Source organism: Empidonax traillii, unplaced genomic scaffold, assembly GCF_003031625.1.
Source record: "Empidonax traillii isolate 1590-97213 ecotype Southwest subspecies unplaced genomic scaffold, ASM303162v1 scaffold419:size1009643, whole genome shotgun sequence".
Lineage (NCBI taxonomy): Eukaryota > Metazoa > Chordata > Aves > Passeriformes > Tyrannidae > Empidonax > Empidonax traillii.
Window position 1 is genome coordinate 596,390 of NW_020955612.1, and position 21,917 is coordinate 618,306.

Genomic DNA, 21,917 nt, shown 5'->3' on the forward strand with positions numbered 1-21,917 from the left:
ATTGTGTAGGAATCTGGACGGCCAGGGATACGTCTTGCCATAGGAAAAAACCTTCGTTCTGCAAGCATCCTCCCACGGTGTGAGAGGCTGGATGTGGGGAGGACCGAATGGGACTAGAGTCAATACCCCTGGATAACTCTGCTCCAGCTTGGCCTTGCTTCAGCCCGCGTTTTCCAGCTGTTTCCAGCGACAGGAGTCGGTAATGCCCTGGCTGGATGGGAAAAAGCAGGCTGTCCCCATCACAGGAAAACCGGAGTCCAAAGGAATGCTGGACCATGGAGGATGCGAAGGCATGAGGTGCCCTGGCACTGCAGGGAGAGGGGCACTGGGCACCTGCAGGAGGGGCCGGTATGGCCATCACGGGTGGCTCGTGGGGTCCTCAGGATGCAGAGGGGGTGGAGGGGAAGAGGCTTTTGCCCACGTTGACAAAGCCTTTGACAGTGAGGACCCCACAGCTGAACCCCTGGCTCACGGAGACCAACAGGCTGCGTTCCTGTCTGGGGGCTGTGGGATGCCATTCCAGAGGGAACGAGAGGCAGGCAGGGAAACAGGTGTCAAGGGGCAGGACACGGTCTGGGAAACGGGATGCAGAAAGGAAAAGCATCGCGTGTGTGTGTCCGTGTCCAGAGGAACCGGTGGGACCGTGGGCTTTGCTATCCCAGAGGCTTTTGGCAAAGGTCTGCAAAGGAAGCTGTGCTGGGACACCAGCGAGTCGAGGGGTGGCACCTCCTCAGCCCACAAAGCCCTGGCATGTGCCCAGGCGGGGCTTTGCCAGCCGGGTGGGGGCCCCGCGGGACCGAGGGGGCTGCGGAGGCTGACGCCGCTCTTCTCTCCATCCCTCTCTCCCCTGCCCAGAGATCCCCCAGTGCGCCGGCTGCAACCAGCACATCCTGGACAAGTTCATCCTCAAGGTCCTGGACCGGCACTGGCACAGCTCCTGCCTCAAGTGTGCCGACTGCCAGATGCAGCTGGCCGACCGCTGCTTCTCCCGGGCCGGCAGCGTCTACTGCAAGGAGGATTTCTTCAAGTGAGTATCCCTCGGGGGCACAGCCCCCCGAAAGCGCCGTCTGAGCAGCAAACGCACCACCTATTTTTAAGAATAATTTCGCCAAAACCTTCCTACGCCTTTTGTTGGTGGTGTTGTTGTTGTGAAAATGAAGGGAATGTTGGTGCTTTACAGCTGCCGCGAGCTGGATGCTGGTTGCTGGGATTTAGCCGTCTGAAAGCCCCCGATCTCCCTGGTGCTCCCGTACCTCCCCTGTGCTGATGTTCGGCACCCCCGGGGTGAGAACCTGCGGCGGTTCGGCAGCGGCCCCGGCTCGCTCGGAGCTAGAGGGCAGGAGAAACCCGCACAAGGCAGCGATAACGCTGCCTGTTCCTCCCGAGTCCTCCACTCGCCTCGCAGCTATTTGCTGATGCTGTTTCTCTCCCTTCACCTTTTACTCTTCTTTTGTTCTTTTTTTTTTTTTTTTTTTTCCTCCCATTAGTGTGAAAACCTCATTTGATTGCGTTGGCAGCTGCCTCTGAGCTGTGCAATGCCCCAGCTTTGGCGTATCCCCGCTCCCATGAGACAGGACAACCTGTTCTCCATTAAAAATGGACGTCTCAGTGGGGATGATCTGGTCCCTGGCTGCTGGCGAAATTTGGGAGTTTTCCCAAGGGATGCCAGAGGGGTCACCTGACACCCCTCACCACCAGCCAGCTAAACCAACCGATGGCCATTACAATTACTCCCCAGACGGGACTTTACCTGCCTGCCCATCCCCGGGCTCTCGGGCCTCCCATATCCCCGCCATCTCCTCCCCATCCATCAGGACCAAAGATGCAGCTCGAATTTCTCCTTCCCAGCGATGGTCAAAGCAGCCGCTCCAGCCTGGGTAATAACACTTCACTTCTGATATTTTCCAGCCTATTATTCTCTGAGTCATTTAAATAGTCGCCCAAAAGGTGCTGGTAATCAATGTTAATTGGAGTTGAAAGATCAGCGACTTTCTCAGATGAGGTCCTGCCTGGATTATTTGGTGCCAATCAATAGCAGCTCGGTGCTCGCCCGGGCACTCGCCTCACCTTTCCTTCACCGCTCATTGATTTCGGGGTAGGGAACCCGTGGAGGACGTGAGGATTTCAGCCCAACTTCAGAGGCAGTTGGAAATGCAGGAACTGCTTTGGAAAAGATCGGATTGATTTTTGATTTTTATCTTTTTTTTTCCCCCTCCCCTGAATCGCAGCTCTTGGCCCCTGGCCATGGGTGTCTCTGTGCTGGGACCGGCCATTCCCAGGTGGTGTGGACCCCCCCCACCCGGGATGCTGGAGGAGGTGTTAAAATGGCTTTTACAGTGTTCTGTGGGAGGGTGGATGGGCAGAGGGAGGATGGGGGCTGCAGAGCAGGCACTGGCTCAGCCTTGGGAGCGGAAAAGCATCATCTGTCTGTCCTACCCCTTTCTCTGTACATGCCTGTTTCCCTCCTTCCCTCCATCCCTTCATACCTCTCTTTATCCTTCATTCCCACCCTCCCTTTGTCCTTCCATTTATCCTCCATCCATCCCTCCCTTCATCCCTCCCCTCTCTCTGTTCATCTCCCGTCCATCCCTCTCCCATCTCTTCCTCCCTCCTTCTTGACCTCCCTCTCCTCTCTCACCTTCCCTCCCAGCTGAGGTCTCCCCAGCAGATGTCCAGGGACTCTCCCTTTAGGATACAAGCCAAGAAAATTAGAGAAATCAGAGTTTTCCTCCTCATCTTCTGCTTCCAGCACCCTGGATCAGTGCTGGCACCACTCATGCCCATTGCCTGCCACGCGTCCCTGGGTGACACCTGCCTGACTTGGGGACCATCTCGAGGACCCAGCTGTGGTGGCTGTGTCCTGGCTTTCCACAGGGCATGAGGGCATGGGCAGCCGTGGGGCTTGAGGGTGATTTTGCACTATCAGGGGATGTTCAGCCCTCGGGGGACAGTGAGAAGTTCTTGGGATGGCTGCACCCCCAGCGCACCCCTGAATGCCACTGCCCACCCCTGCAGCCTTGGGGCCAAAGGGCTTGGGTGTTCCTGGGCTGCCTCCTTCCAAGCAGATGGAGCTGTTTAAGGCATAGAGGGCAGATTATTCCAATAGCTTTCTCACCTGGGCTGCTGCTGCAATACCAGGATGACTCCATGGGGTCCTGATGTCCTGCTGATGGGGGTTTTAGGGCACTGCGGGGAGCAGGAGAGACCCTGCAGAGCCCTTGTGGTGCCAAGGGCAGGTGGACATCTGCCCCATCTCAATCCCACAGCAGCTGTTGCTGAAAACACCAGTGGAATGTCCGCTTATGACTTTCACCTGTGCTGCCACCGCCTCATGGCGTGTCACCCTCGTGCTGTTAATTCAGGGAATTCACTTCTTGGATGCTCCTTCCACACTTCCTGCACCATTCCACGTGTTCCTTTCACGCTTTTCCCACATTTCCAGCACACTCCTTGCATACCCATTGTATGTGCCTTCCACACACCTTTCATGCTGTTTCACATTCCTTTCACACTCCTTGTAGCTGAGCTGGTGGGTTTGCTCATTCCAACACCTACCCCACACCAGCCCACCCGATGCCCCTGCCAGGCCCTCGTTATGGTGTAAGAGCCCCATCATTCTGCATTAATCTGGGATTCATCTTGCCAGCCGGGCGGCGTAATTAATTTATTTGGTATTAATGCGGATGAAATATGTACTGTCCTTGCAGGGGAAAATCAGGCAGCCTATAAGCATTAGTTAAAAGAACCATTAAAATCAAACCTTCCTCAGCTCCATTAGGCCGGTCTCTCACTCTGAGGAAGATAAACCCCCTGCCGTGTGAAGTGTCATGCATAATAAGGTTGATTGCTGGTTTAAACTCTGCCCTGTCTGCTGGTGCCGGTCCCGTCTCTGCCCAGCAAAGCCCACCTTGCCGTGGGGGGCTCAGGGTCACCCGCTTCTCCCTGCAGGCGTTTCGGGACCAAATGCACGGCGTGCCAGCAGGGCATCCCCCCCACCCAGGTGGTCCGCAAGGCCCAGGACTTCGTGTACCACCTCCACTGCTTCGCCTGCATCATCTGCAGCCGGCAGCTGGCCACAGGGGATGAGTTCTACCTGATGGAGGATGGGAGGCTGGTCTGCAAGGAGGACTACGAGACTGCCAAGCAGAACGGTAGGCACCTCTAAGGGGCTGCGAGGGGCCCAGCACACGGAGGGCCGGCCATGGCTCGTGCCACTGGTGTGCCAGTGGGAAGGTGTCCCTGCGGGCTCTGGGATGGCTGGTTCTGGGGAGATGTTCCTAATGCCGTGGGCTGGCAATTCCGGGATGGCATCGCCTGCTTCACTTGCAGATGACTCCGAGGCGGGCGCGAAGCGGCCCCGGACCACCATCACAGCCAAGCAGCTGGAAACGCTGAAGAATGCCTACAAGAACTCCCCCAAGCCCGCCCGGCACGTGAGGGAGCAGCTCTCCTCCGAGACGGGGCTTGACATGAGGGTGGTGCAGGTGAGGCCACGGGGGTGCCGGTCCCCACCCTGCCCCCAGCCAGGCGTGACACTGGGATCCCTCTGGGGTATCTGGGTGCTGGGTTTCATGGAATGCAGGGTGTTGGGGGTGGCGTGGGTGCCCGGGAGCTGGGCTGCAGGGATGTTGGGGTCCTGGATTGCATGGGGGTGTTGGAGATGTGGTGCTGGCATGCAGGGTTGCAGTGGATTAGGGGTGCAGGGGTTTAGAGGTGCTGGGGTTTAGGGGTGCTGGGTTGCATGAGTGTGTCCCTCCTTGCCCTCCAAGCTGGACACACTTGGTGCTGCACCCACGTGCCTCCCCCCTCCCCAGCTGGCATAGTGGGTTGCAGGGATGCTGATGTGCCGGGGTGTTGGCATGCTGGGGTGCAGGGGTGCTGGGATTTAGGGGTGCCAGGGTGCCGGCATGCTGGGATGTAGGGGTTCCATGGGTGCTGGGTGCAGGAGCGCCGGCACGCAGGAGTGCCGGGGGGCCGCGGTGCCAGCGATGTCCCCCTTTCCCGCGCCAGGTGTGGTTCCAGAACCGCCGGGCCAAGGAGAAGCGGCTGAAGAAGGACGCGGGGCGGCACCGCTGGGGGCAGTTCTACAAGAGCGTGAAGCGGAGCCGCGGGGGTGGGAAGCTGGAGAAGGAGAGCTCGGCCGAGGACTGCGGTGTCAGCGACAGCGAGCTCAGCTTCCGCGGTGAGCGGGGCGCCCGTGCGGGGCCGGGGGGACGCGGGGCCGCCCCCCGCGCTGACCCCCCACCTCTGCTCTCCCTCCTCTCCCCGGCAGAAGACCAGATCCTCTCGGAGCTCGGCCACAACAACAGGGTTTACGGCACCGTGGGGGACGTGGCGGGCGGACAGTTGCTGAACGGCGGCTTCTCCATGGAGGGGACGGGACAGTCGTACCAGGACTTGCGGGACGGGAGTCCCTACGGCCTCCCCCAGTCGCCGTCCTCCATCTCCTCCCTTCCGTCCCACCCGCCCTTGCTGAACGGGCTGGACTACGCCATGGACGGCAGCCTGGGGCTGGTAGCCCACGGGGCGCAGGGGGTGAGTCAGACGCTGCGGGCCATGGCCGGGGGGGGCCCCACCTCCGACATCTCCACGGGCAGCAGCGTCGGGTACCCAGACTTTCCCACCAGCCCGGCCTCCTGGCTGGACGACATGGATCACCCCCCTTTCTAAGCGCTGCTCGCCCCCCGCCCCGGCCCCCTCGCTCCCCCCCAGCCTGCAAGCGCAGCACCGAGGGCACCCGCCGGCGGTTGACCTTTCCAGGATTTCCCATGGGAATTGGCCCCGGAGGGCTGTCGGGAGGGGCGGGCGGCACCGGCGGTGGGTAGGGGCGTTTGTGCTCGGGGCGAGGGGCACGGAGCCTTTGGGTGTAAGCACAAGAGAGCTGTCGGCGCACGGGATGCACGGCGAGGACCCGGCGCAGGGCTGGGGCACGGCCACAGTGTGGGACAGCGGGAGGGAAAGAAGGACAATCAGGGATGGCAGAGTCCGTCCCGGCACCCGCGCCTGCCCCGCACCCCCCTGCCGAGCACCGCTGCTATTTTCAAGAGTTATTTTTCGATATGGAGTTGAAATGCAACTCGGCGCTGCCCGGAGCCTCAGCAGAAAGAGAAATCTATATTGTAGAAGGGTTTATTTGGCCGGGGCCATTGTCCGGCTGCCCGGGGCGATGCTGCCGGGGAAGGTCCTACCTGCTTCTGACCTGGTGGCTGCGGGGCCGTGATTTTCCCCAGGACACACAGGCATGTTTATGGAGCGTCACTGCTGTTTCACCATGGTCATGTGATGGGGAGGAATTAAAAAAAAAAAATGCCTCTAGCTTGGGATGTCCACGGGCCAAGCTGGGCTGTGGTGGAGCCAGAAGGGATGCTTGGGGCTGGCACCTGGAAAGCAGCTGCTGGAAGGGTGGGTGGGAGAGGTGGGCAATGTTTGCCCTGAGGGCATTGCAAAAAATTCCCCCCAAAAAGGGGAAAAGGGGTATTTTGTCACTTGCAGAAGCAACTGCGTGGTGGGGAGTGGAGGGCATTGGGATGTGAGATGTCCCTGGTATAGGCTACAGATGTCCTTTGGTGCCCTGGGGCTGATGGCACCAAGGGTGGGTGCAGGCATCCAGGGCGAATTCAGGTGGCTTTGGCACATCCTGCAAGCCCCATGGGGTCTGCTCCTGGCCAGGCCCACCCAGCACCAGCCCCTTGCTCAAAACCCGTGTGCCTCTCTCCCCCAGCACAGCCCACACCCCTACCCTCAGACATTCAGCCCCGTGGATAAAACTCAGCTCCACACTCTCTGCCTGGAGTGCCCAGCTCTGTCCCAACCCCCCAGGGATGCCCCAGCCCCTGGGTCCCTGCCATCCCCTCTGGCTCTGGGGTGATGCTGATGATCCCAGGCTGCCATCCATCAGGGAGGGCTGGAGGTGGATCCCCCTGACTGGCTGCTGCCAGGGGCATGAGGGCTCTGAAAGCAAAGGGGAAAAAAGAATAAAAATTGAAAAAGAATAATAATAATTAAAAAAGCCACAGAAGAAAGCACATCACTGGTCTGTCCCTGTCCCTCTTTGCCCCCCCCCCCAGCTGGGTGCATTGGTGCTGCAAGAGCTGCCCCGGCTGCATCCATGTGCCTCCCCCCTCCCCAGCCTTGGGTGCTGCTTCGTGCCAAGCCCCCGGCCTTGCTGGCAGTGGTGGGGAGGGGGATGTGGGAGAGCCATGCCCGCTCTCCGTCCCCCTTTGACAAGGCCAAATGCCTCCTCCTCCCCTTGCTGTGTAAATTTTGTACAGTTCCAGAAAGTGAGCGTCTTGTTTCCTGGGAGGAAAAAAAAAAGGAAAGGAAAAAAAAAAAAACCCAACAGAAATAATAATAACAATAAAAAAATTTTCACAGAATAAAACCTTATTTATTGCCATGTCTTGGGGAGAAACGATCCCGCCCAGTGGCCCTGAATTCGGGCCCAGGGCGTTGCTTTTGTTCCCTGCCTCCGGTGCGTTGGCATGAGATGTGTACAGTCACCCCCTCCGCCGCGAGGGAAAGCGATGGCAAATAAACTCGGGATGCTCTTTAGCAGCTGCTGTCTTTGGGATTTTATTCCTCAGTGGGAGGGCCGTGGTCACCATCAGCACTCCCTGCTCTGGCACCCCTGGCTGCTTGGGGTCAGGATCTCTGGTGTCCCTGCCCAGGAAGATGGCATTCCTGGATGGGACAGGTGACATTGGCCACGGTCCCCTGGCTTTTTGGAGAGGTGGCTGGATTTGGGGTGAGCACCTCCATCAGTGCCACGTGGCACCCTGAGGCGCCACAGCTTTCTTGCCACCATGCAGTGGTGGCAGTGGGTGCCCGGCTGTGCCACCACAGCGCTCGCCTGGCTCAGGTGAGATGGGAGAGCCATGCCAGGCGGGATGGGGGGAGTCCAAGCCTCTCCGTGGGCACCCCGTGTGTTGGCCTTCTATATTTTAATCATTTTAACATTTAATGCTTCTCAATTAAAGTGATTTCCTGGAGTAGATGCCAAGCTTAGGGCGAATGCACATTAACCACTTTCTGTATCGGTAGTTAAAGGCACCAAGGGATTTAAACAGCAATCCACGAGGCTGCTGGGGAAAGGTTTGGCTGAATAAAGCAGATTATAAACAATAATATATGTCTTTCTCTCCCCCCGCCCCCCCCCGGCTTTCTTTTCTTTTTTTTTTTAATTTTTTTTGGAAAGGCTCCAACCTCACAAACAGACCTAAAGTGCTATAAACATCTCCAGGGCTGAGCGCTCGGGCCCCAAATGTGCTCTCTGAAAGCACCGGCACTGCAGCTGCTGCTGCTTTCCATCCCGGTTTTAACAAGGGTTTTTTTACTACACAGCATGTCCATCAAGCCAGGCAGTGGCTGTGCATTATGGCACTGCACAGCGGTGGCCTCGCTTGTCCCCAGCCTTGATGCCACCATCCCAGAGCCAGTGTGACCCCAGCTCTGGGGTTGGGTCTTTGTTATTACCTGGATGCCAAAGCTCCAGGATGTGATGAGCCTGGGCACTGCCAGCCTGGGGTGGGGGGGGGCTCCTGGGCATGGGGAAGGGGAGCAGAAGCCATTTTAGGGCCTTGTTTAGTATTAAGTTAATGGAAAATAACTCTCCAAGCCATTTTTCCTCACCATGGACCCTGGCCCGTGCTGTGTGTGGTGCAGTGGCGGTGCTGGAGCCAGTGCAGTGACTTTGTCAGCGCTGGCAGGAGCCATGGACACCGTGAGGGGCCAAAACCCTCCTGTGCCTCCTGCCCAGTCAGTCCTCAGTGAAGGGAACCTTCCCATTTCTTTTTCTGAGGCTGAATGTGCTGCAGAAAGGACTTGATGGCAAGTGGCTGATGAGGAAGCAGGAAGCCCCCACAACCATCCCACCTCACTCCAGCACTCAGGCATTGCCATGAGGCACATTTTTCCCACTTCCTGGATATTTGGCCAGCTGAGAAGACCATGAATTGCCTGAGAGTCCCACAGGGGTGACAAGGTGAGTGCAGGTTTATGTCTGTGCCCAGCTCTTAGCAAACCTCAGCTCTGGATGAGCCACTCCAGGGACTGGCACATGGCAGGAGGACCTGGAGCTGATTATGGAGGAGAGGGTTTAAAGCCATTTTATTCAACGAAGTGGTTGTGTGACATGATAGAAGTCCTGTCAGCTTGGAAGGGTTGGTTAGCAGTGTGTGCTACGTGAGAGCCAGAGGGGACACCTGTATGACCCTCCTGTCAAGAGCCTGAGCAGAACTATGGCAGCACTGAGCTACCTCCCATCCTTATTGCTTCCAAGGAACCAAGTCACTCCCTGAAAAAAACAAACAAACAAAAAACCAAACACACAGAGGTGCCATCCGGACACTGTGCTTTTATTTAGAATATTTCGTTTGGACCCAGGGAAAAAAAAAAAAACCAACAACCAAAACCGAAGTTCAACCTGAAAGGGAGAGATGAGCATCCCTCACCCGGCCCAGCAGCCCTGCCCTCCCCACCGAGGAGCCGACCAGTCAGCCCAGGCTGCTCCAGTGAGACAGCCAATGCAGTACTTGTGTTTGATACATTAAAGTAATTCCTGCGGCCTTCTCCAGGCCCTTTCCCCCCTCCCTCCCCCCCTCAAATGCTGATAAATGTCAGAGCATGCAGAACTCTGATCCCATCCTGCCCAGGGTATGTGCTTGGCCCTCGTGCTGGAGAGCCTGGCCAGACCCTGTGCTCTAAAAGGTCCCCTTGAACCCCCGAGGCGTTTGGGGAGGGCAGCGGGGAGAAGGGGGAAGGGGTGTTATTGCAGAGCATCTCTGTCCTCCCGCGGGGTCAGGGCTCGCCGGTGACGTGCTGCTGCAGAGCTGAAGTGATGGCTTTGGAGTCCGTCACCTCCTCCGGCAGGCAGCCCTCCTGGTCCCGCAGCCCGGGGTCTGCTCCCGACTGCAGCAACAGCTCCACGATGTCCAAAAACTCGCAGGTGGCAGCTGGAGGGAGAGAGAGGAGGGTTAGTCTGGGGATCCTGCCCCGAGGCGGCGGTGATGGGCGTTTCTGGAGCGGTGGCTTTAGCTGGCGAGTTCCCATGTGTGTGCCGGAGGCAGGAAATGCCGTCTCAGCACCTGGCCCGCCGCAGCAGATCATTTTTCGGGGCAGTGTTCAGTACACAATGTATTACTTTGGATTTAATAGTGCAAAGGAAGGAGAAAAAAGACAGAGCGAGAGCAAAGCCAGAAGGCCAGGGGAGGTGTTACTGGTGCAAGCAGCACCCCCGAGCCCACAGCCCAGACATGGAGCTGCCGGGAACCCAGGGGTTTGCACAGCATCACAGGGGACACAGAGGGAGCCTGGGGCACAGTTGGCTAGGGCTCCTTCACACCCAGGAATGGAGACTGACCCTGGGAAGGGCCCCAGAGTGCTGGTGCACCACTGCAGAGAGCCCCAAAGTGCCACCTGGGAAAGCGTTCCCTGCCTGCTTTTGTACCCAACAATTTAAAATGCATTTATCTGTATCTATATCTAATGTATCTATTTACCTGTAACTTCCTTCTAAGTCCCCGCCCCTCACCTGCCTCCTGAACGTCCCAGGGCTCTCCACAGGTAGCACATCCCAGGCAGGACATCATCAGTACTGCCTTGCTCCTGCATTTCACCCATCATTTCTCCTTGCAGAAACTTTGGATGGTTTTTAGCTGCTGGCCATCCCTTCCCTGAGCACCAGCTCCAAGAGACCGTGTCTGTGCCCTCGGACAGCTGGTAACGGCGCACACACTCACACCTCCACTAGGAACTATTTTTAAATCCCTGACTTTCTCCGCCAAGATAGAATCAAGTTCGACCTGAGCTCTTCTCTGTTCCCAGGATGTAACAATCCTACCTAAGGATGCTAAAAAAAAAAATAATAAAAGAACCAGGAAAATCAGGAAAACTCTTAACACTTGAGAGCTGGACTTGGCTGATATCAGCAGAAGCTCCAGACCCTGGATTTTCCCTTAAGCCCATGCAAAACAGATCCCAGAGAAGTCAAAAACTGCCTTATGAGGCCATGAAGGTGGTACCTTCCCTCTTGCATTGGTAGCAATTGGTTTTACTTGTACTTTGGGTCCTTTTATAATGGAACTGACTGACTCTTTTAGTAACTACAGAGTCTTATGCATTGCTCTGCAGTTCTCTACGGATCCAGCAATGTCTCATTAAAATAAGTTGAATGTGCAATTGGAGCTTATACTGAAGATAAAACAACGAGGAAAAAAGGGGGAAGGGGTTGGTGAGGAAGCAGGTGGGGGTGTGGGTGAGGCTGAGCTGAAGAGCCAGGGGGTACATTCCTTTGTAGAAAGCAGACTTCCAGAGATGCCAAGGAAGCTGCGGTGGCAGGTTCTGGGGATGGGAGCTGGTGCCCACACAGGGAAATGTGACTTTCTTGTCTGGTGCCACCGTCGGGCACAGCCCATGTCCTTGAGCGGGCTGGGGACATCCCAGGGGATGAGCACAGCTGCTGGATTTATGGCACCCTGGGACCCTCAATTTGTCAAGGGCCGGAGCGGCAGCCCTGACACTGGCACGGGTGAAGATGAATTTCCATTCGGCGCAGTTCGCCTCCCGACTCCATTAATCCTCAGGGTTCAGATGATGAATTTTTTTTTATTATTTATTTTCCTTCCAGCATCCCCTCCCACTGCCCTGCCACAGCACACAGACAGAGCCGAACAGATGGTGCTTTGCAGGGAAGCCGGAGCACCCATGAGGATACAGAGCCTGCCCACTCCGCAGCCACGTGGCCACCACGGCTCGGAGAAGCCTTGATTTCCTCTGGGAGAGGCAGCAGCAATGATTTCAGTATTCCCTGTGGGTGGGTGGGTGGGTGGATGGATGGAGAGGAGCCGAAGCCGAACAGGTCCTTCAGCAGGGAGCCCCTGGTCAGAGTGACCAGCCCAGCTGCAGCGGGGACAGAGCGGGCCCAGCGGAGGGTCCCACCATGATCCTGTGCCTCCGGACCGCGCTGCCGGCTGGCCTCCACTTAACCTCCCATTAAAGCCGGGGTCGGAGCCCATAGGAAGGAGGCAGGATTTATAACCCGCAGCAGGATGCGGTTTGACACCGGCTGTAATCAGGAGAGCTGTCACCACAAGGACAGCTGTCAGGCCACGCCGCTCATAAAAAGGGATGCAGACATCCTAAAAGCAGTGCCTGCCTCACTGGCCTTGCCGATGGGATTTAACCCTTCCCTGAACAGCCTCCAACAAAAGGGAAGGCCTTGTGAAGGTACTGCTCAGCTCAGAGACAGTTTTCATAGGCGCTCTCACGCCTCTCCGCTGCAACAGCTTGTTTGTGAAGTGCTGACCGAAATGGTATGGGGGGTGGGTTTTCAGTGAGTTCCATTCAGGCCAACAGGCACTTGAATCCAAACCAGTCCCTCATTTAACAAGCTGTTTCCAAGTTCAGGGGGATTTATGATCGGTCGGTAAGTAAGGGAATGAGGACAGCCTGGGTGCAGCAATGGTCACCAGGAATAGCTGGGCATCCACGGACACACCTGGACCTGTGTGCTAAAGAGGCTTCCCTAAGAAAATATACAGGGAGGAGAGGTGGGATAACACTCGACAGGAAGAAAAAAATTTTAACAGTTAAAAGCATTTGGGAAGAAAACCATGGTAAACTGCCCCTACTGAAATATCTGAGCTGTCAGGGTGGATCAGAGAAATAATATTCATTAAATCAGTTATGTTTGTTTGATTGTTAAACAGGCTGCCTCAGTCACCAGCCAAAGGGATATACACCTCCATAGAATTTACACTCAGATGATGCACCCATCCTTTTTTTTCACATATTGGCCTTGCTGGAAGCAGGTTCTCATGGATAACTTATATACGTGCTATGCTCGTGCATGACCCACAGAAATGTACTGTGCACCTCTCTGTAGGCAGGTGTCAGTCCTGGAGTTGGGAGCAGGGAAAGCATCTTCCCAGGGGAAAGAAAGTCCAAAACGTGGAATGAATTAGGCAGAGAAGGAGGCAATGTGGCATTTTAAAGTGCTGTCAATCTGTGGACAATGCTGTGCTAAGCAACAGATTCACCACTCCAGTCACAATGATAGGAATTTGAAAAATAGAGTATCCTGCAGGAGAGATGACATGGGGAGAAATCACACATTATTGTAATTACAGTCTCGGTTCAGGGGCCCTGGAATTTGGGAGTTCAGCTCCAGATCCAAATGCTGTGCTTTGGACCAATGCTCTGCAAAGCAATTTTGCCATCCTGCTAATGTCCTTGTGGAGACATCAGGGAGAGAGAGAAAGACACAAACACTTCAGAATGACAAGTATGCTCTTAATTACAGTGACAGGCATCAAGAGAGAGCACAAAATAATAACTGGCTATGTCTTAATTTTGGGAAAAAATCATGATCCAGATTAAATCGATACTTTTTTCATATTCCCCACACATCAGCACTGCATGCGTCACTTCAGTCTCTACTCTCCTCATTTGGAGATAGGACAATCTTTCAATTAAAGACTCCTATAAAATCACGTATCTAATTAGCCTGTAATTGTAGGAGGGACGTGAACTGTGACTTCCCCCAGCTGATTTTGGTCGTAGAGGAGCTGCTGCTCTCTCAGCTGCAATCAAACAGATTTGTCACCAGGACACGAGGAGGTGGAGGCCACCTTGGTCATCCCCTTCCCCTCACGTGTGTAACCTGTTAAAACTGATACAGACCCTCCCTGAAGGCCCAGGGATTTGGCATTCCCTAATCAGAGCCACTCCTGGGTCTGGAGGTGGCACAACCATATCTTAGGGACACATAGGTGTACAGGAAAACTCTGCATCGTTAATTAGGGGGAAAAGGAAGGCTTTAGGGTGACATCTGCAAAGGAGAAGGACGGGAAGAGAGCAGTCTTCCTCACTGCTTCTCCCAAGGCTCCTACTCCTACCATGCTGGATTTGATGGCGGAGGTAATCAAATCCAGCTTCTCTGCTCATTTTTCTCCTGAAATTTGCTTTCTGTGCATAGAGCATTTACTCCAGCTGCAAATCCATCCTGTTAAAAGGGAACAACCAAGCTGAGAGACAGCTTACCATAATGGAGTGCAGTCTGGCCTTCCCCATCCTGAAAAAAAGAGAGACTTGATTTTAGAGGTATAGGCAACATCCATGGGGACACAAATAAATCTCAGTTTTAAATAAATAAGCTGAATCACAGCAGTGTTTTAATTGACTAGATAAAAAGGCCAGGACATCCAGCTACCTGACAGTTGGGATTTGAATCATCATCCACCCATCACTCCATATTGATGGATAATCAATATCCATCCACCCGTAGGAGTGCGTGGATCACATCATGACGTGAGTATAATTCAGTTCATGGTGTTATCACTTCCATCCCATAAAAATGAAGGATTTCGGTCCTATGGCCTTACTCTGGGATTCTCACTAATCCTGATGCTTTAGTGCAAGACGTTTCAGTGCAAGCCCAGTCCTGGCCTACTTGAGAGCAGGGTGAAGCACCGGGACACTGCGCTGCACTCTTCAGCACAAAGGATCACACAGGGGGAAAAAAAAAATCCAGTTTTTCCACCTGAATAAATCTTGGGTTCCTGCCCTTTGAAACTCAAGTCTACCCAAAGCCCAGGTAAGTTCTGTTGGGTGAGGGAAGGGCACAGCGCTCAGGGGACGAGCAGGTTGCCAAACTCATGCTTGTGAAACACCTGCAGCACAAGGGCAAAGCAAACCTCATGATCTGTAGGTGTTGGCACACAGCCCCCTTTCCCAGCTCAACACAGACACCACTGCACCAGCTGCAGTGCTTTGGGAAGTGTGTCCCCTTCCCAGGCTCCTGTGTCCCTCCCCAGGCTCTGCTGGAGAGAGCACATGTGGCACATCCAGCAGCGCACACCCAGGCACCTCACACCACCACAGCCTCAGAACAGGTGAAATAACAGAAGGAAAGAATTACTGGCCACTTTGCTTTCACTACCCCATCAGGATTAGCCTCTAATTCAGTTCTTTGCCTCCTTAATTTATTTGCATCTGTCTATGGAGACTTAAGTTTTTAATTACCATCATCTTTGGGATTAAGGTGCAAATTCTGGTGTCTGTTGTGGATGCTGGAGCAGGCGAAAGGGAAAAGGAGAATGGGAAAACAGGTAAAAATCTCACCCATAGCTGGAGATTTCTGGTTTCCCACCTGCTTTTCTGTTTGATATTAACCCTAATGAGCTGAGGAACTAGGACGTGCCACCCTTTGCTCTGGGACACATCACCAACACAACAACCACAGCCAACAGGGACAAAAAGGAAAGCCAGATGTAACAGGTATTTGCTGCCCCAATACCCATTTCATGTCTTTTCCAAGCAAAGGAATGTGCCACTATGTCCCATTCGTGTCAGTGAACTTGCACCAGTGTTTGAAGACACCTCATTTCAGGAGCCTCTTTCTGCCCAAACTGTGGGGACATAATGCAAATGGGTGTCCTTAGAGATACCACAAGCCAAAGAACTGAAGGAATCAGGGACAGCATCCATTGATTATTCCACACTAATAAGGTAACTGAGCCAGAGCCCCCGAGCACTCCTAAAGCACATGCCTGCTCAGAGGAGTGACAGGACCCGCACTGACTTCAGCAAAATACAGAGCAGGGTTGGGGAAGAAGAGGCAGCAGCGCTCCACATGAGTTACTGGAAAGGCAGGATGTCAAACGTGTGGGCTGGGGGATGGGACTGAAGCTGTGCAGCAGAAATCCCCTTTCCACTTTGCTGGGAACACTTTGCTGCAGAACTCCCTATAAAACACACGGGACTGCTCCAGGAATACTCCAGCCATTTGTTCCTCTTCCAAAGGCCTGTGGAAAGCACTGCTGCTTCAGCAGCCGGCTGGATCTAATGAGGCTTTTTATTTCTCTTAGATGTACTTCCTGGCATCTGTTGGGCTAAGGAGGGAGTGCGAGTCCTGGCATAGGAAATGCGTGTCTTTAATCCCAGTGTGGTTTTTAAAAAGAACTATTAATCCAATGTTATGCAAACAGGGTTTGCACTTTATTTACGCTGTGGATTTCCCCCCCCCCCCCCCCCTTCCCTTTGAGCGTTCCGGCTGGCCAAATGCTATTTGTTACACTCCTCAGATGCTGTGCTATTTGCTTGTGCTTCCTCTGTAACAAATTTTAATCCAGGTAAATGGAAAAGGCTTTAGCGTGGTCACTCACTAAAGGCCTTGAAATGCCCTCGGGAAGCTGCTGATCTCAATGCCTCTTGGATTTGGCTTTTTGGAGCACCGTGGCTAATCGCAGCCCAACGTGCCCGGCTGCTCCAGGTAGAGCAACGCTGAGCCTTCAGAGCAAAGCGGTCACACCTGGAGACTAATCAAAGATGGGCTGTGAAAGTGAGGATTACAGCTCCCGTTGTGGGAATTACGTGAGAGGAATATTGCCCACCAGGAGCTGGAAATGTTTGTTTTGCATCCTCCACAGCCGGGGAGGAACCTAGAGATGCCGACAGCGATAAAGGAACAGAGATGCTGATTGTGATCAGATGGATAGTTTCAGCAGATGGACCAAAGAGAAGGTGTTGAGTAGGAGAGCTGATGTTGGGGAGTGCAGAAGAAGAGATGGGCAGCTCCAGGGCCAACACACAATGCTGAGCTCTGCTCTATGCCAGGATGCCTCTGAGAAATGTCCTTTCATCATCATGTGTTAGCTGAAATGTGCCACTGAGACAGGTTAAAAAGGAGGAAATCTGCTCTAATTCAGTGAACTTCAACACAAAAGGGGGGAAAAGCCAGGCTCCAAGCAGTAATGTACCTTCTGTAAAGGCTTGCAAGGCCCTGGTAGGTGCCTGTCCCAGAGCCCTTTTAGCAATGCTCCCTGAATAGAAAGGAGGAGCTCGTGGAAATGGCAGAAACCCACACAGGTAAACAGAAAACGATGAGAAAGGGAAGAAAGACCATTACACACTCAAATGTGAGAGTGCTCAGTCCCACACATGAATGTTACTGACCAACATGAGATCTGATTTCAAGCTTTCCCCTCGCCTCCTAATGTTGGGTGCCATCCAGGGGTGCCTTTTACAGCTTCCTGGCACATCTGGCCACGGCAGGATGGCAGCCAAGCTGCACAGCTTTGAGGGAGACGAGAGCACTTCCAAATACTTCAAAACCAAACCCCGAAAGTCCATGTCTACCAAACTCATCAAAACAAAAGATGATACAAAATCAGTAGTACCTCCTACATCCAACGGTCTGCGACAGATGTCACTCAATGAAAATCCAACTACCAGTGGATAACTTATTGGATAACAGGATTTTGTGCTGCTCCTGAGAAATTTAAGCAAGAGAAATGAGAGAAGATGGACCGAGCGCAGATGGACCAACTGTCTTATCCGCTAAGTGGTACTATGGCTACTGCACGTCAATTTTGTCTTATAAGTGATAGGATTATATCGGTGTTGCCATCCCATGTTCATTCCTTGGGAATTTCTGTTCCCTGCTTAACCTAACACAAGTTCTGGACTGAAGGGCAGAGACATGGAAACAGCTTGGCTGAGCCCTGCTGAGGTGCTGTACACTCTGTAAAACATAGTTGCTGTTTCTTGCTGTTGCAAGTAGGCCTTGACTGGCCGGTGTTTGACTGTGGCTTCACAGGACAGTTTTAAACAGTGTGCTATAAACATTGATTGTCCAGACCTGCCTCATTACAAGCGGTGTGCAGAAATCTCTGAGAGAGGGAGGGTGACCCTAAGAGAGACACCGCCTCTTCTGCATCTCACCTGTTTTATTTAGCCCTTGGTAGAGAAAGAGGAAGAACAAGTCCATGCTGGTTCCCTGGGTGAGCTTTGGTCCAGCCTGACCAGTGATGAAGGTGATGAAGCTGGGGCTGGACAGCCCTCCACACCAGCACGAGGGTCCGTAGGGGACTCCAGTGCTGCTCCACACAGACCTCATCTCAGTGCCTTCAATCACATCCCCAAGCGCAGACACCGTGAGGGCACCATGAAAAGCACAGCAGAAAACTATCTACACTATCCTTTCCCTCTGAGGGATAGCACTTGTGCTTTTCATTTTAAGGTATTTTCCCCCCTTGTCACCTCTTTTTCTGTTCGTTTGTGGCACCTTTTAAGGTGCACCCTCGTTCCCATTGTCGGACTCTGAATGTTGGCAGGGATCGCAGGAGATAAGAACGATGAGGTGATAAGAGTGTTTAACAGCACTGGGTCCTGGGCAGCACGGATGGGCCAGAGGGAAGATAAATATTTACACTACATCTTTAGAAGGTGAGTGAATAAAAAGGGCCAGAATAATACAGCCTCTGAACAAGCACTGGTGCTTAGGAGCTGTAATATAAATCTCTGCAGCCTCGCGACACACACTCACTCAAGCCAGGGAGATGAAAAATAGCAAGAAAATACTTCCCTCCACTTTTAAAAAGGGTTTTATTTCTCATTTATTTCCACTTTAGACTTCAACTTCCCAACAATTTACTTTAACCTCATCATCATCTTATTCTCTCTCTGAAATTTTATCTCCAACAAGACTGAGGGTGAGGCTACAGCTAAAAGCGCACCAGAATTTACATGTTAATACCCACAAATACGTAAAACCAGGCAATGGGGGCTAAAATAACCAGTCTGAACTCCACCAAACCATTCAGTAGCTGGCCTTAACCCAGCCTTTATACTCATTTTCACATTGCTTTTGCATGCAGCAGACTGGGTTTGTATGTCCCAAAGATGGGACATACAATACTTCTGGCAGAAGCAAAACCAAAATCCATGCACTGGTCATAAACAGCTGTTATTTGGGGATTGCAAATAGCCCAGGCTGGTAAGTGCAGGGCTTGGGTATCTTCAAGGTTTGGTTCCTCAGTTAACTTCCACCCCTCTTGCATGTGGGTAGGTTTGGCAGGGGACCCCTCTCTTACTGAGTTCTCCCTCCCCAAGGGCTCTCAGCTCTCTCCTCTGCCCCCTTCCTCCCATTCAGGCCTTTTCCTGCACTGTGTCGGGCAGACATCCCTGAGGATGGAAGGTGCTAGACAGATTTTTATCGTCACCTCTTGGGCCCTTCTCCAGAGCCTACTGCCAGGCTATCATTTGGCCTATCTTCTAAGTGCCTCACAGATAAATTAGATCTGCATAGAGAAGCAATTATTACATTTCTAATGGCATGAACCCTTACAGCACAATCTGCTACTGAAAGGCAAGGAAAATTGCATTAGCTTTTGTTTGATTCAAAATTATGATCAAGGGAAGCGGGATGTCGAAGCCCTCTAAAGCCAAGCCTACGAGCTGGGGATCTTTGTGTCTGGGGACCTCCCTATTCGTATTCGCTGCCAGAGCTCATACTCGTGGTTCATTTAGGAGCACTAATTTGGAGTTAAAAGCAGCTCTAAGAAAGCTCAGAGAGAAGAGGATGCCCGGGAACCACTACTGGCTCCCTCCTGGAGTCTGCATCTGCTAATGCACCCAAACGCCCCCGGCCCCAGGAGTTCAGTGTGCCAGGGTTACGCTAATCCCTCATCGCCCTAGTTTCTAACTGGTGCCGTACCTAAATTTCCAAGTGCAATTTCAGTGGGATTTATCACATCTACTGTGATCAGCATGTAGTGCTGCTGGCACAGATACAGGCTCTCAATATCCCAGTGCAGACATGGCTGTCTTTAATTGCAGAACGAACTGATTTCTGAATCCACGCAGCGGCTCACGCAGCAGCACCGAAACTCTCAGGGCTGTTTTGCTGTTGGGCATTTTCATCCCGTTTTGCAGCCGGCTCCCTGTGCACAGCTGTGTATTTGGACATATTTACAGGCTACCCAAAGAATATTTGCTACTGCCTGTTACTTCCAGCACCAGGCATCTTGCTGGCCATCAAACGAGCGTGTTGGTGCAAGAGAAAAGCTGCCAGGAAGCTGCGGGGATCAAAAACGTGTTTGGAAAAGTCAATGCCTAAAGCTGTAACAAGTGTCACAGCGCTGTGGCTGAGCCAGACTCCCGACAAAGCGCGCAAACGCGATCCCGGGCTGTGAACAGGATGGTATTCCAAAGGGCAAGATCCCAAAATCTCCAAAATCTCTCTTATCAGGGTGCTTCCCTGCCCCCTCCTCGCGTAAAAGTTAGTCGCTCCTGTCCTGCTTTATCACTTTAGCGTGGCTGAGGCAGATACCTGGTTATTTAAGGGGCAGGATAAATGGGCTGAGACAGCTTTCCCATCCCCAATTCACTAGGGAACGCTTGGAAATTCCACCTGACACGGGACCGCTCTGTGCTCTTAAACAATCTCCCGTCTGATCCGATTGTTCCCCAGTGGGGAGGCAGGCTGCAGCTAGCTCAAGAGTCATTGATTGGATTAACAGCCTAATTCCCAACAGATGAATAGAATACTGATGTCTTGTCAGCCCACATCATAGAAGGAAAACACAATCTGCTTCTACAGCCCCGAAATTTAACCCTTTGCTTTCCCACTCCCCCTCCACAGGGCTGGACACATGGGTCCAGCACTTTCAGCTGGAGATCCTACCCATTTTAATGAGAAAAGATATATTAACCTTTGGGACACTTTGCCTAATAATCTACATGCCGTGGGATCACATGCTATTTTCTGTAAGGTCGGTTCAGTATGAAACCCTCCTTTCATCCTTTCTATGCAGGAAAGATTTATACCAGGGACTTTTATTATTCTACCTTTCCCTTTTCCCATCTACCATTAAAGGAAATGCTGTATGCTTCACAGTAAGCTGCTGAAAATTCATTAGCTTAGCAACATTTATCCTCAAATATACAGGTACTGAACATTTTCCGAGTCTATCATTTTATCAGGAGGGTGGATCTGCCTGGAGAGCAGCACCCAGCCAGGTTGTAGGAGAGGCATCCCCGCAATACCCTGCAATGCCCTCTCCCTCCAGCAGCTCTTGGCAAGCCCCGGGGCAGAGGAATGAAGCTGGGCACATCATTTGCTCCGGGAGAGCTCCTGTTCTCCACCTCCTAATGGAGACACTAACGTTTTCTTACCTCATAGAAAGACTGTGATAAGAAATTAATTGCTACTGGTCAAATGTTCACTACTACAGAAGCAGGACAGTGTGCATATTAAAGAGATTCTCCAAGAAAAAAAAAATTATTTATGGACTCCTTGGCACTGCCTGCGTTTATTTCCTTGCTTGGGAGACAAGAATAAATAAAAATCATCTGATTTTAAGAAATGCATTCAAAATGACCTGTTTTTTTCCTTGGATCACTGGCATCCCACACATAATGCTGTGGGGTTTGTTTAATTCTAACAGCCACCTTTTATGCTGGCATTTACAAAACAGGCAGGTACATGAGGTACTGACACAGGTTGCCAAGAGAAGCTGTGGCTGCTCCATCCCTAAAGAGTTCAAGACCAGGTTGGACAGGGCTTGGAGCAACCTAATCTAGTGGAAGACGTCCATGCCCATGGCAGGGGGTTGGAACGAGATGATCTTTAAGGTCCCTTCCAATCCTCTCCTAGGATTCTGCGATTCTCTATCCATTTAAAGATTGCAAGGCGTGCATCGCCTGAGATAAGCCAGGTTGTGCTGTGAAACAGAAATAAGATATTTCCACTTGCATTTAGATTTTACAGCTTGCATGCAGAGTGGAAACGTTCCCTCTATCACTCCTTTACTCCAGCAACCTAATTAGTCCAGCACTGACTAACATGACTAATAGGAGAGAAAGCATGAGAGGATGGAGGTGCACATCCTTTTCCCCCCACTCCTTTTCCCCCTCCGGTACCTGCTAGGCATGACAGTTTTTCCAGACTTCATGATTTCACAGCATCATTATATATATAAAAAAACTTGCTAAGGAGACTGAATAAAAGAAAAAGGCCTTCCTTCTCCTGGCTTCCAGTGTATCAACCCTACAGAGAGCCCTGTCTTCAGAGACATACATAGTGCTCCATGTTCAGAGAGCTACCCTAACCAAAATAATTAGCGAGAGACGTTGCATTG

General features: G+C 52.7%; 2 protein-coding genes across 2 annotated transcripts in view; one reads left to right on the forward strand and one right to left on the reverse strand.

Annotated features, from left to right (window-relative positions):
- The first annotated feature begins 202 nt into the window (after window positions 1-202).
- LHX4 (LIM homeobox 4) lies at window positions 203-5,722 on the forward strand. Its single transcript, XM_027894186.1, has 6 exons — window positions 203-290; window positions 856-1,027; window positions 3,949-4,151; window positions 4,330-4,484; window positions 5,011-5,182; window positions 5,273-5,722. The coding sequence occupies exons 1-6, from the start codon at window positions 203-205 to the stop codon at window positions 5,668-5,670; spliced, it is 1,188 nt and encodes a 395-aa protein (XP_027749987.1). The 3' UTR covers window positions 5,671-5,722.
- Window positions 5,723-9,335: 3,613 nt separating this feature from the next.
- Window positions 9,336-21,917, reverse strand: part of ACBD6 (acyl-CoA binding domain containing 6) — an 81,590-nt gene continuing 69,008 nt past the window's right edge. The window contains exons 7-8 of the mRNA XM_027894188.1: window positions 14,038-14,068; window positions 9,336-9,950 (exon numbers count right to left, since the gene is read on the reverse strand). Coding sequence (XP_027749989.1) covers window positions 9,796-9,950; window positions 14,038-14,068 — 186 coding nt within the window. The 3' untranslated portion in view covers window positions 9,336-9,795. The remainder of the gene's footprint in view (window positions 9,951-14,037; window positions 14,069-21,917) is intronic.

Excerpts from the sequence above, each read along its gene's own strand:
- LHX4 (XM_027894186.1), top strand. The coding sequence starts at position 203 with ATGCCCTGGCTGGATGGGAAAAAGCAGGCTGTCCCCATCACAGGAAAA. Across the intron at positions 4,485-5,010 it reads TTGACATGAGGGTGGTGCAG|GTGTGGTTCCAGAACCGCCG; the intron begins GTGAGGCCACGG and ends TTCCCGCGCCAG. Across the intron at positions 5,183-5,272 it reads CAGCGAGCTCAGCTTCCGCG|AAGACCAGATCCTCTCGGAG; the intron begins GTGAGCGGGGCG and ends TCTCCCCGGCAG.